Below are 14,887 nucleotides of genomic sequence, written 5' to 3' on the forward strand. Positions count from 1 at the left end.
GAAGAGACTATCTTATGCAAAATGGTGCTCCATCGGATATTTGCCAATGTGTGAAAGAACCCTTCCGAGATTAGGCTATTCATCGATCTGCTTTCCTTCTAAGTGTACGCCATATTCATCACCCTAGACAGATGATGACTTCTGGTTATGGGACTCTCAAAATTACTAGGGTACTATGAACGCTCAGCGATATTGCCACATCCAAAGCATGTGATCGTTTAAAGTGATAGCAATCATCCAAGTCAAGATGCATGCAGTCATTATTAACTGGTATCAAACAATTCCTGCGAATATTGACTTGCGTATTGATCCTACGCTCTGTATTAGGCAAGAATCATTTCATGGTAAAAGTTGTTTGATATTAGATCCATCCTACTGTGCCAACTATTAGGATAAAATAACTTCATGCAAATTATTACCTCAAGTTACTCATCAAGCTGTATAGATCGAAAGTACACCATTTTTTTAAAGAACACTACATAGTCCAAAAGTCTCTTAAAAAAGTTCAATAATTGAAGTATTCATATACACTGATTTTCTTAGTTTTTCCTTACTATAAATTGTTACTTTATACAGTGACTTCTTCTTTTTATCACAGGTTATGTTCGCTCTTAATCACACCCTCCGTCAACACGAAGGTATACGCACGGGAGATCTACAGTCTCCCTTCACAACAGATGACCTCGTCAAACATTACAACTGTGGTGACTTGAACGCCGTAGTTTTCAGCCAGGATACCACTCAAGTACCGAATTTGTCCAACACGTCACTCTCTCCAGAAAACTTCAACTTTGCACAGAATATCGACCATTACTTCAGAACAGAACTCATCTACAATCGCAACATGAGGATGGGGAAGCGTGTCGTTCAGCTGCTGCTAGCCTATCCCCAACAGAGCTTTTTATTCGCCTTCGGAACAGGTAGTTAGTATTTCATGTAATGTTTAAACAGAAGTTAAGACAAAGTTGTTTTGAATGAATGTACACTTACATACCAGAAAAATCTTCAATATTTCTTAAGAAAAGTGAACGGACATCCTCTTTATTAAAAACAATCTTTCCTGCGCGTGTTCATATATTCCCAACCTCTTCCTTTTCTTATAAGGAATGTTATCCTCATATCCGAAGGTTTGTTTTTAATAAGAGGGATTGCTTCCACCTTCTTTTTTGGATTTCTGTTTATAATTAAATGTATTTTTGCTTTCTTAATCTGAATAATTATTAAATTCGTATTTATTCGAATTTATATTAATAATAATAAATTATTAATATTATTTATTAATATTGGAATTAACATAAAGAAAAGGAAATGGACAACCTATGCATTTCCCTCCTCCCTTAAGTAATTATCCAGATGACCCTTGAATTTCCCCAAACTGTCAGCCTCTACCACCCATGAAGGCAACTTATTCCAGTAATTTATAACTCGCTGGCTAAAATAAAACTTCCTGCAATCCAGTCTAAACAACTCCCCCCATAACTTTAAATTATAGCCCCCAGTTCTAGAATCATTTATACAATCCAGCTATTCATCTAAGGATTTTCCTGTGACTCCAACCGGTTCCAGCTTATAAAGTAACCGCCCATGTGGGACTGTGTCAAATGCCTTGCTGAAATCCAAATAAACAACGTCGAAATTATTCCCTAGGTCTAGCTCTTGAGTGACCCTGTCAAAATAGCTAACCAGATTAGTTAAACATAATTTTCCCTTTACAAAACCATGCTGAGTATTCCATTTCTATCTAAGTGATCCTGAATTCCACCCTTGATCATAGTCTCCATGATTTTCCCTACTACTGAAGTTAGACTAACCGGCCGGTAATTTCCCACTTCACTCTTAGAACCGTCCTTATGTATTGGAGATACATTTGGCACTTTTCCAATCCAACGGAATCACTCCCGAGTTCAGTGATGCTCTCATAATTAGCCTCAATGATTCAATGTACCCACTTGCCGCCTCCGTTAAGATTATAGGGTATATTCCATCAACCCCAGGAGCCTTACTGGCCTGTAGGCTCGAACGTTTTATCATTAAATAAACGTGTGAAATTCAACATTATTAATTACATTTTTTTTCAACTTAACTCCCAGAATTTCTCATTGACGTGGAGGGTTTTTCTTCTCTAAATATCGATGTAAAGTAACTTGAGTTCATCTGCAACTTCTGCTGGAGTATCTAATACTATCCCACCTCCATTACATAAGGGTCCGATCTGGTTTGTCCTTCTCTTCTTTGCATTTATATATGTGAAGAATTCCTTATCCCCACCTCTTTGCCAGCGATTTCTCATAATCTGCCTTTACCATCCTAACCTTTTCCGTGGCATTATTTCACATCAATTTGTATCTGTTTAGGTTTCAGTACTATTTATTGCCCTGACTCTTCCATGTCATCTTTTTCTGCTCAAGTAATGTGGCAACTTCCTTATTCATCCAACTTAGAATCTTCCCCATGGAGTGTTTTTTAACTGTATGTAAGCATTCAAGGCTTCTATGATTAATGTTATGTCATCTGGTTCATGGGTTCTGATGAGATCTAGAGTATTCTTTTTTCCCTAGTACTTTCTCTGACATTTTGATACAAACAACAATCATCCAATTGATTCAAAACTTTTGTCCCCATGTGGAGTTTCCTTCCCATTTGCTCCAATCAATTAGAGGCTAAAGAAAATCACCCATAATAAGATATTGATGCTTAGTTGCCTATTCCATTTACATGCAGAGGCTCTCATTATAATCTTCACAATCACCTGGCCTGTAGATTACTCCCACTCTCATTACACCTTTGCTTCCAACTACCTCACACCATACAGACTCTATACTAGCATGCGAAACGTATGAATCCGGAAAAGCTTTTGATAAGCATATCCCCTTCTATCTGCACTATGCTTCCTAAATACATTACACATATCGTACCGAAACTCATCATCCCCTATTTCCGGATGGAACCACGTTTCCTTAAGCCCTATTATGTCAGCGTTACTTGTCCTAACCAACAGTTCGAATTCACTCATTTTATTGGCGACACTTCTGACATTACTGTACTAACAATTGAGACTTGGTGTTCTTGTATATTAAGTACCCCGACATACCCCTTAAAGTTATTTAAGCTCGCTTCCCTGGCGTTAGCTGCCCGTTCATTTGAAACGTTTCTGCCCTCAGACCATCTTGCTAATAACAATCGTTATTAGCAAGTTGTTTGGGGTAACAAACAAATACTCTTGAGGTATGCACAACATGGCTAATTTGTTGGACTTAGACGAAGATTGCATAGCTTCCGGGAGTTAGCTATGGTTTTTCATCCAACAAAACAAGAACACAGAATACACACAGTTTAGACACATTATGCTGGCGCCTCATGGTCTTTCGTTTGATCCGATCCTTTGATCATCAATTGTAACTTTTTAATAATTTCTTATACAAAGATTCTGTATTTGGGCAAAATTTACTTCTTGTTTCCTTTTTTTCCCAATAAAAAAAAAGATTTCCAGAGCGGAAATCTTTGTTAGTTTTTACTTTTGGAAGAAGTTCAATGTACTTCCTAAAAGATGTTGATCATTATTTCCCGTACAGAAAACCGTTGTTATGATGATGAGCGAAGTCCGGTATCACTTTTTTATGGGCAAGGTTGCCTTCAGAATATCGACACGCGTGATGAATCGAATACACAGCTTTGTATTTTTCAATTTTTTTTTTAGTGAGTTGCAAACTACGCAATTGATTGAGAAACTTCTTGAGAGGAAAACTGGCTATCGTATGAACTTCGCTCATTTCCACCTCGTCTCGCAGTTCTTCGCCATCCACGCTTCCTGTCCCCAACTGTGGCACTTTAGTCGACCGTCAGCGAGAGACACAGGGTTATTACAACTGTCGTCTACGTCCACGAGAGTGAAAGAATAACCTTGCAGATTATGAGAGCTCCCACGTGTGGGTCGTTAGTCCTGATTAAATCGACGCGGTAGGCTCGCAATAGCTGGAGCGGAAAGAGAAGTGCTGAATCTTGCAAGCTGGTGCATGGAAGCCTTAGCTCTCTTTCCAGATAAAAGAACGAGGTGGGATGGAGGGGGAAATCGGTGTTTGTTGACTGAGAGGGAAATTTAATTTATTTCAACAGCCTCCATAGATTGCTGTTGCCAAGGTACGATAAGGAATAAAGGAAGACTAACAACTTTGTATTGCACTTCTTTCTTGAACCTACTACCAGGAGATGTTCTTAACGAGACAATTAAGAACTTGCAGAAGTACTAATCGAGGCTTTAAAATTCCAGTGATTTCTCTTAACTTGCTATCGATTTTGATCTTTGCTTCTTTTTTGTTATTTGTTGCTTTTTTTATGCGACTCTTATCATAAACTGAAGTAATTTTAGTAACGTCACTTATTTTGCACTTAAAGTATCCTTATTCCATCAACTTCTTCCTTCTCTTAGCTCTTCTTCTTCGAGGAATTCACCTTAATTCTCTCAGTAAAAGTTCAGCGATTTCAGAATAAAATTCCGTTCATGTTGATTGAAGTTTGAAAGTGATTGGCAGGGGTTAGAATTATGCACTCAGCGAATCTCTTGAATGGTTTCTTTGCAACTGGTCTTATAATTTTATTCTCATTTATAGTTTTTAAGCCTCTGTTATTTCGCGACATTTGCTCATTTGTTATCTGGATGAAAATAAATAAGTTATGATATTTTTACTGAAAGTAATGTCTGATGGTCCGTTAATTGCATATTAATGTTTTTTATGAAACTTTGTGTACTTTACAAGTTTTTTTTTTCTTGTGTATATTTTAACTCTATAGACCTGTGAATATTAAGCATGGATATTGGGCTAAATAAAACTAAATAAAACTAAAACAAACTATTACTGAATGTCTGTTTAACGAGGGCTGTTGACACTCATGGCAGGCTACCCGACGAGTATGGCAAAGAGGCACTGTCCAAAGATGGATGACAAAATTAAACAGAGCACCAAAGGGGGAACAGTGACCTCGAAAGCTTTCTGGTGATTCTTTCACCAGAAAGTTGAAAAATAATATTAAAATAATCATAAGATTTTAATAATTAAATATAAAATTAATTAATAAAAAAATTCACCACAAAAATAATTTCCGGATTTCTGTTGGTCCAATTGTAATGAAATTTGGAATGACTCGACAAATCTTTTTTAAAAATATAAAATTTCATCAAATCTATCCGCTAGGAGTCGAGTTGTTACATGCGAGCGGACGGACGGATATGTTGAAAACAAGTATATTATTGTATTTTGGAAGGAAAAAGAACAACATGCATTCTTTTGCTACAATCCTCGTATAATTATTATTGCGATATCGATATTCAAACATTTGCAATTTCTATAAACACGTGATAGGATAAAACAATACAAATCCTTCCCCGACGCTATCAAATTCTGATTAATTAGTGTTAATGTTATTTGGAACATATTTTAGGCATTTGAAATCCCTATATGTTTCAGAATATATCATAGTTGGGTATAAATATGGAAAATATAAAAAATAAGTATTGGAAAACAAAATTAACTGTTTTGCGCTTGGCTTAATAAAATGGAACCACGGTTGTTTTCCTGCTTAATACATCCTCAGATAACATTTGATCCTCGACGCTTTAAAATTTCTCCAAGCATTTTTTGCAACGTAAGCCGAGATATTTTGTATCACCTGACAAGGCCGGATCGTCACATCAATGTACGCGACATGATCAATAACTGAGGTGTCGTTTTTATGGACGTGGAAAGAATGAGGAAATATCCTCAATGCGGGAACAAACCTTAATCAATGCCACATATCACCTACAAGCTGCGGCGGTAGTGATGTTAATTGCACGAGAAACTCGATACGAGGGAAGTGACACGTGATTATCAAATAAGTGGCTGAAGGAGTAATCATGTATTATGGCGTTCACTTCGTCAGCTACTGCGCCGATAAGTAATCACCACCCCAAAGAGCCAGCTATCAAAGAACTTGAATCTTTCCATCTTTCGCGATATCCGAAATTTCTTGCGTAAAAAAAAAAAACATTTAAAGTTACAAAGCTCCAGGAAAGCGTACAATATTTGTGGTACCAAGGAACTGGCCTAGCAGTTATACAGTGGTTATTATTACCATCTTCCCCACGGCGGAAAAGGTCCATTTCTGATGCGAGGAACTCTTATGGGGGATACGTACATGTAAGCTGCGTGCCTCCTCCTCTGACTTAGAGTACTTAGCCACCAGATGTACTCTTCAGGAGTTGAGTTCAGCTAAAGCTACTTAGAGATGGAAATATCACTGGAAAATAAGGCTGCCATAAAGAAGAGATGGAAGAATCTCTTGCACAATTCCATTGATGGAGGATGCTTTAAAAATTCCTCCCAGGTTCGTGCACAGCATAGATGTGTGGGAGACGGGACTAAGTTGTTATCCGGCCATGCATTTGTTGATCTAGTTAAAACTAGAATCAATGCTCTTCCTACCCTCTGAAGAACATCTAGAGGACGTGTGGTATGGATATGCAATGCTCACCCACAACGTTGTTAAAGAACGCAGCATGAGAGTCGAGCGTCACGACGCTATAGTTAATCTGGTTAAGAATAGACTTCGTCATAGGGGTTGGGAGGTGGGAAAGGAGCCCAGATTCCAGACGGTTGAGGATCAACGAAAAACCTATGTGCTCGAGATGCTTCCTTCTATCTTTTGGATATTTAGGTTGTTGGAACCAGCCTTGAACTGGGATAAAACCTAGATATTATAACTTAAATAGTAGTCTTAAGCGATTAATATAAGTGAAATTTCATTTATATTAATGGAAAATGGAAAAAAAAGGTTTTGAACATTCCGGGGATAAGCATATAAACAAATCTTGTTGTATTTTCAGTTAATTTAGCCGCGCCTTAAGAAAAAAGAAAAGTTAGCATACGCTCCAGATATCATTCCATTTAGAACGCATCAATATATTGTATTCCAACCACCAACTTTGTATTCGATTATTTTCAACTCATCCTGTCGATAAATCTGAAGCATTAAAACGTACTCCATTTCAGCTTTATCACTCCAAAACCTTCTGTCTTTCCTATCGAAAGTCGTTTGTATTCCTCTCTCTCAGCCAGCAACTACCATAAAGCCCAAGGCATTCGACATTATTCTAGGGTCTTCGCTGTTTTTTGTTTTTTTTTTTTGCATTTTACGATTCTAGTGGTCCTTCGATATGTCTATCATCGTCTTATCTGGAAAATGGGTCCTCCAGGGCTATCAGATAGAGTTTCGAGATATTTCGCAAATAAAGTCTGCCAAAGGACTGTCCATCGATAAATGTTTCGCTGTAGGGTGCGCCTGCTGAAGCCACAACGCCATTACTGTTACCTGCTGAGTGTCACATGCTGGAAGAAAATAACGGGAAATATATGGGCGTACGGGATAACACTTCGTAACACGGATGATGGGTTATCCGTAAGCTGTCACTAAGCCTTACACGTGGCAGTGCTCCTGCGTAATTGCCGTGGAGGGATTTCTTTTATAACGAAAATTAAGAATTGATGTCCGGCCCTACATATCTCATTATCATTCCAAGGGGATCGAAGTAAAGTTCATGCATAAAATTGATGGTGAAATTTCAGTTCGCTGATTTATGTTAGAAAAATTAGAGGGTAGGCGCCTGTTAGCTTGATGCTCTCTCTCTCTCTCTCTTCCCCCCATCCCCCGTACACACATCTTTTAATCAAAAAGTTCACGAAGTTTCCCCCACATGACACTAATAAATAAAGTTCGTCTAAACCATTAGTTTCAGAAAGGTTTGCTTAAAATGTTTTTGCTCCTTTACCTTTTTGAACCTAGACAGAAATGGTGTTTGAATGAATAAACAATCATTTATTACTGAGGTTACGGACAAGTTCTTTTAGTATGCATTATGTACTGAGCAGCCAATTTATTAGGTACACTAACAAAAGTAGGTTCTCCCTTAGCAACACAACAGCCTTGATTTGGAAATAGCAAACAATAACTGAATTCACTCTCGTATTTGTAGGATCAGTTGCGTAGAATTATGGATGCATGACATAGCGCATTATCCTGTTGTAAGAACCCATTCTCGGATTAAGACACTGCAGCCATGATGGAATGCGCTTAGTCGATAAAAATTTACATACAACCTTTGGGATCCGTATGTTTCTCCACCGGTATCAATGGGCTCAATGTATACTACGAAAACATTCCCCACACCATTACACCGCCACCATCAGCCTAAATTTTGGAACCTACCAGGATGGGTCCATGGACTCATGGTTTTTCACCATATTCTAATCTTCCCATCAGTATGAAGGAATCGAAATTCATCGGACAACGTTTTTTTCCAGCCCTCCTCAGCCTAGTTGGTGTCCTTAGTCTATAACAGCACCTTCGTGTTTTTCCTAACGGTAGTGGAATCGAGTTCGGTCTTTGGCTGCGATAGCTCATGATATGGCACGAAGAATTGTGCGTTCTGTACTGTCTCTTCAATTACTACTCTCTTAGTGAGTTATTTCTCATCAAATAGTGAGTTCTGACCAGTCGCCGTTGGCTGGATGTTATTTGGTTATTGGACTGATCTCAATACATCCGAGGCACAGCCATAAGTTAAAACCCCAGCAGAGTTGTAGTTGCTGTATTACTCACACCATCGTGTCTGACGCCGTCTAACTTACACGTTCAGAGTCACTTAATGACTTCTCTATTCTCACACTGGAATTCAGACATACAGCATCTCAACGTATCTGCTCACCTTCTTTGTATCATACGATACCAGCACATGATACTGTTACTGAAGGATCATTTCATGAAAAGAGTAGTGTACTTAAGTTGGCCACTCAATGTAAGGTAAACGTATATCAAAAGCAAGTGTTTCATCCATAATTTTAAATTCTCTTTCGCAATATCCTCCAATCCCATTGCAACTATCCTAACTTGCATTCGAATCCGCCCTCGTGGAAAGCACAGTTGGTATAATCACCGTCCTCCCAAAACTTGGTAAAAAAAATACCCGAGTTCGAATCCCGTCAATGACGCGAGGAATTTTTATGGGTCTTTTTAACAATTTGGCTGAGTTTGTCTGTCTCATACGAAGGTAGCATGGTTTATTCTCCCGAAAACTCTCGTTTTCGTCCTGTGTACAGAAAATCGACCACAGAAAACTTTACAAACATTATTTATGGCACAATGCGGCCTAAGTTGCTAATCGCCTAGCACCCTACAACAACCAGAACCAACCATATACGAATCCTATCAAGACAAGAAATTTTATGGGCTTTTTTCACAGTGGCCGAATTAGTCCATCTCGGCCAAGGAATAATCGGCCAATTCACTCGTGAGTCTGATGTAGGAAATAATTTTGACATTGTTTATTTGGGATTTAGCCGAGCATTTCACTCAGCGGTCAGCCTCGAGAGGTTATTATATAATCTGGAACATGTTGGATTCACTGATTAGATCCTTAAATCGATCGCAGAGTAGCCTGCAAGTCGGGAGGAACAGCGTTGTGGTCAGTTGCTCTTCATATTGGAATAACGTGAGAAGTGGAGTCCCTCAACGATCGATAGTCCTTGTTTTTCTTAAATAACATTAAGACAAAGGATTATAAGATATCAATTTGTAGATGTCATGGGCTGTAGAATAGTGAATGATCAGAGCCAAAGCCGAGCTTCTTCACGACGACTTGCATAAACTACAGGGATGAAGTTCCAATACGTGTTTAACAATTCTGACGGATGTGAAGCTTTCTGTTGCAGTTCACACAGGAGAGCCCATATCGATAATTAATCTAACGTTTGCTTATAGAAATAGAGGACATAATCCCACTGTTTAAGGCAACTGTGAGATCGCACTTTGAATTCTGTGAGTTCAAGAAGGGAATGCCGGATAAACACCAAATTTGGAGCATCAGCTCTGATCCTTTGCACAATTTAGTAATTACTTGGAACATTTCTTCGAGACGATTTTTGTACCAAATTTCTAATTCGTAGGTTAACCCGTTTCTCTTAAGTACTGTTACACACATCTCATCTCACAACAACCCATATTGTGAACGTCACATTGTGAAGTTTGATAAACATTTCATGAGGCTCATGAGTACGGTTAGTAAATTTTAACCCTTGAGATATATTTTAGTAGTCGAAAGTGCCTAAAGCGAATTGCAATATCTGCATTATATAACTTATCCCCCCCACCAATTGGAACCGATTCCACAGTCTGTTTTTCAACACTACAAGCCATCTGACCACTTCGACTTTTTTATCACCCTTCCAGTCTACCTTTTGCTGTCCACCTCAAAGCATCATCCTGACGGTGTCCTCGCGACATTTCCCAGTAAAAGCCATCTTGAAATCGATAGTGCTTGCGAAATATAGAGGTTCCGATTAACATTCTACTTTAAATTTGGTTAACCGATCTGTTTGTTTTAACAGGTTGTGTGCGACTTGATTTACAAGCCAGATTTTGTTTTAGAAGTGACGAATATTGGTTCGATTTTTATGTATTTAAAATTTTTTTTGTATTGGTTCCTTAGCTCAATTTTTTTGGTTTTAAGAGCATCAGCGATTGAGGCCATTTTTCTGTGCACATATTGTCTGTAAATTGCTATGTTCTGTGGTCGATTTTCTGTTTGCTGTACAAAAAACACAAGTTTCCGTGTGGGGAGAATATGTTAACCTCGCTGAGACAGACTAACTCAGCCACGTTGTGAAAAAGACCCATAAAAATTCCTCCCACCATCGACGGGATTCGAACTCTGGTCTTTTCCATCCGGTGTGGAGAGGATGGTGATCCTACTAACTATGCTACCCACGAGGGCTAAATTTGAAAATACAGCCATGAGCCAAAACATTCACCACCTGCCGAATAGCGTGTTGGGCTGCCTTTTGCCGTGATAAAGGCATGCACCCAGCGTAGCATCGACTCCACGAGAACATGGAAAGTATCCTCAGGTATCCTGAAACAGCTGAACAGAAGGACATCATGGAGCGAGGCAGACTGGAGAATGCTACGTTCGGCTGCATCCCACAAATGTTCTTCAGTTTAGTAGCCCTTGTGTCGTTAAGCCAAATACCAACAACAACCACAAATGTTTGATGGGCTCAATATTGGGGAAATTTGGCGACCAGGGGAGTACACGAGCTTGAAATGATCCTCGAACCATTCGTGCACAGTGCGAGCTTTGTGACAAGGAGAATTATCTTGTTGAAATAGTTCAGTGCCATCTGGATACACGGTCATCATGTAGAGCAAAACTTTGTCCGAAATAATACCGAGGTAGGATCTGGCGGTGAGGGTTTGTTCAATGGGGATGAGGGGACCCAGTGAAATGAAAACATCTCCCATACCATGCTGTCCACCTGTTTTCGTCAACCTTGAAGTTTGTTTGCTGCCGTTCACCTCCACGAATTTCCATTGGCATGATGGAGCTAGAACCTTAATTCATTAGACCAGGCGACTATTCTAATGAATTAAGGTTCTAGCTCCATTAAGTTCCTGGACATTGGACGCCTGTAAAACAGGCGTCCAATGTCCAGGAACGGTGCTCCTATGCCCACTTCAGGCAAAAATGTCGATGAATGGAAGTTATCGAAATGATGTATTGACGAAATGTCGTCAACATGGACATATGAACAGATCGCCTACTCCATAGACCTCTGCAAGAGCGTCCACTGGATGGTGTACTCAAATAAGTTTCTCTGTACGCCTTGGTTGTAGTCTGCCGTTGGTTGAAGGATCGCGAGCCATCTGTTGTCCCGGATAGCAGGTGCCAACCGCTGTTTACCTCTAGTTTCAACCAATAGTGACCTATCCATCCTGGCACGTTGGATAGTTGTCTCTCTTTGGACAAATACGTGTGGACCTTTCCCGCCAGACCTTCAGGACAATGACGATGCCTGCGGTGCTGAGGCGCTGGTCCCATCTTCCTAGCACCACAAATCATTCCCTGTTCAAACTCCGTCAGACTCTTCCCTTTTCCCCGTTGCACAGGATACGAATTGACGGTCGCTACCAGTGCCGTCATTATACATGCTGCGCGGTTTTAAGATTACTCTTAAGTGCTGCAGAATGCTTCTGGAGTCAGAGAGGGCCATAATGTTTTGGCTCATGAGTATACATTTGGATATTTAATCATAACTTTTGAGTTTCGATGCAATTTCACAATTTCGAACCTCGATAAAGTGATCCTTTGAAACAAACTGAAGCGTTTATTTTATGATTCATATGTCTAGTAAAGAAAAAAAGAAAAATCTGAGGTTCTCTTTCAGATTGCTGGATAAACAGCGCTTTAACTGTGAATCGCAGTCCTTGTAAACATAGCAACCTACAGCTTTGTAGAATTGTCTTATTCAATTTCTCCGGTTTGTAGTATATTGCCGACCACCAGCTCCCAACCAGTTGCTGCCAGCTACAAAAGCATCTCGTAGCTGTCAGCAAAGTACCATTTAATGATCTCGCATTTACATTAATACAAGTGAGCTACGGATAGGTCGTTTGTTAAGATTTTCCACAGCACTGACAACTCTTTTAGTGTATTCTTCGGTGTGGTAACAGATGGTCTTTATGTTGTTGTGAAGCACATTCTTTTAGCGCTTCTGAAATATTAATTTTAGCTTATGAAATTTTATTAAATCATATTTTTTTATAACCTACACGTTTTTGGATGCGACAGATACGATTAGACTTTAAAATAGTGATACCAGACTGCCAAGAGGTTATTTTATGTACTTTTGGAGCTATGAAGCTTGTGTACATTAACGGTACAAAATATTGGTGTCACTGGTCTGCTGTGTAAAGTTTCTAAGGCTCTTGCTGTAATGAAACGTATTGAATTCCGAATTTATGCCTAGTGATTTCCATGTTCCGTGTCTGGATCTCATTTGTTCATTTAGTGGATTGAGATGAAGAATATTGGGTACAGTGAGAACAGGAATTCATTCATTGAAGACGTGGTACAGGAAGTACCACGAAACGTATGAGAATTATCTTTATTCCTTTTAAGAAGACGGATTACTCTACGTGAGGGGGAGTGCTTAGATTTTCCTCTTCTCCATTTCGATTTATCTGCATACCATGCCACTGAAAAAATAGTTTACAAATGTAGAGCATTTTGTCTTGTTGATTGTTTTCTTCTGTCGTGAAACTCTCTGCCTATGCAAAAGAACATCAATGTTATTGTTAGAGTAGGGTTTGGAAGAACTGTTTATTGCATACAAAAGGCACACGCCGTACAAAATACCCTTCACGGCTACAAGCCAGGGGTTTACAGGAGAAAGGTTTAGGAGCATTAGCGACTAAGACCATATCGTTCGGTGTATGTCTATAAATTATGTTCTATGGTCGATTTTCTGTTTTTTGGACAAGAAATCAGAGTTTATGGGAGAAAAAATCATGCTGCTCTCGTCTGAGACCGACTAACATGGCCACATTGTGAAAAAGCCACAAATTCCTCTCTTCATCACGGAACTCGGTTCTTTTCCACCCGGTGTGGGGAGGACATCGATTCTACCAACTGTGCTACCCATGAGGGCCGCCAAGGTTAATAAATAGTACAATTTTTGCAATTGCACTTCAGTTGATGTAGTTCCAGTCCACTAGCTACCGATCCATCTATTAGTTTTGTTCACAGAAGACGGAAAACACGAATACTGCGTGGATAAGACCAGTGCTGAGTTTTTATTGACAATAGAGTGGGAGCAATTCGCTTTTCCTTCTTTAATGGGTGAAATACAGAAGAAGATTAACGGATCTCAAGTCTTGTTATTGCTAACAATTGAAATTCAAATTCTGGTCAAATATTAGCTTTCAGCGGATTTTGATTTCTTCTATCTTTCGTTCTCTTGTCCCTTTCTCTGTTTGGGCGCGCATTGAATTCTGGTTTCTCGACGCTAGGCTTGAATCCCGCTTTATCTGTTTTCCTAATAAAATCACTAACGGCATTCCATCGCCTTGACGGCGTTATCTCGTTCATTGTTTCCGTACACGATTTTATACGGCCCTAACTTCATTAGGTGGCTGATGTCGGTCGCGACGGTAAATAAATTCCTCGTGCATTTTTAGTCCACCCTTGAGAAAAGGTTTATTGCTCCTTTCTTCTTGATATCGGTTGAAACCTAAATTTGCGCAGATCGCTCATAACTTTAATGCAGTTATTTTTTTGTGGCAACATAAAGTGAGCTTTGCTGGAATGTCTGCACGTTTTACAAGTGTTCAAAGCAGTAATCGTTATTGATATCTCCCAACGGCCTTCTGAGTGCCTTCGTGTATACGGAATATGTAAATTCATCGTTATGAGCACGCATACTTCTTAGCATATGTTATTGTCGTAGTTTGAAGTATTCTTTTAAAGTAAAAGGAAGAGTTTCTTTAAGTACCTTCCACTACACCTTTTTAGAAGCGCGCTGTTTTCCTCTAGATTTCACGTCACTTACAGAATGCATAAATAACGGGCACCGAAGCGAGACCCATCCGTGATGTGGTAGCGGGGAAGGGGGAAAGAACATCTAACTGGGGTAAACAACGAATGTGAAATCTCATTTCTGTTTTGAGACAAACTGGAAATGTGGAGTTTGCTAAATCCCCAAGCTATTAAATCTGTAAAGCGTTTCCAGAAATAATCCGCGTGCAAACATTTTGGAATGGTTTTGAGGGCAAGGAAGGCGATAACTGAACTCCGTGTTATTAAGTACTTATTAAACACAGTTTGCTGATAATGTCAGATTTGTAGGCCTAAAGAGAATAATCCGTATCCATATGCAAGTTGTCTTACAACGGAATAGCTTTCTCAGCAAACATATTTAAGATAATGGGGGTGAAACAGACCTCATAAGCATTTATCCCAAAGTACAGTATTTGAAAACAAGCGAATTAATCTTAATTTCCTTTGATCACCCCATAGAATGCT

General features: G+C 39.3%; 1 protein-coding gene across 2 annotated transcripts in view; it reads left to right on the top strand.

Annotated features, from left to right (window-relative positions):
• LOC150087062 (metalloprotease TIKI2-like) overlaps positions 1–14,887 on the top strand; it is a 354,951-nt gene that overhangs the window by 207,790 nt on the left and 132,274 nt on the right. For both annotated transcript variants that reach the window (XM_090371789.1, XM_090371790.1), the window contains one exon: positions 599–920. In XM_090371789.1, coding sequence (XP_090227915.1) covers positions 599–920 — 322 coding nt within the window. The remainder of the gene's footprint in view (positions 1–598; positions 921–14,887) is intronic.

This window comes from Mastigoproctus giganteus, chromosome 4, assembly GCF_048544385.1.
Source record: "Mastigoproctus giganteus isolate SK-2022 chromosome 4, ASM4854438v1, whole genome shotgun sequence".
Taxonomy (NCBI): Eukaryota; Metazoa; Arthropoda; class Arachnida; order Uropygi; family Thelyphonidae; genus Mastigoproctus; species Mastigoproctus giganteus.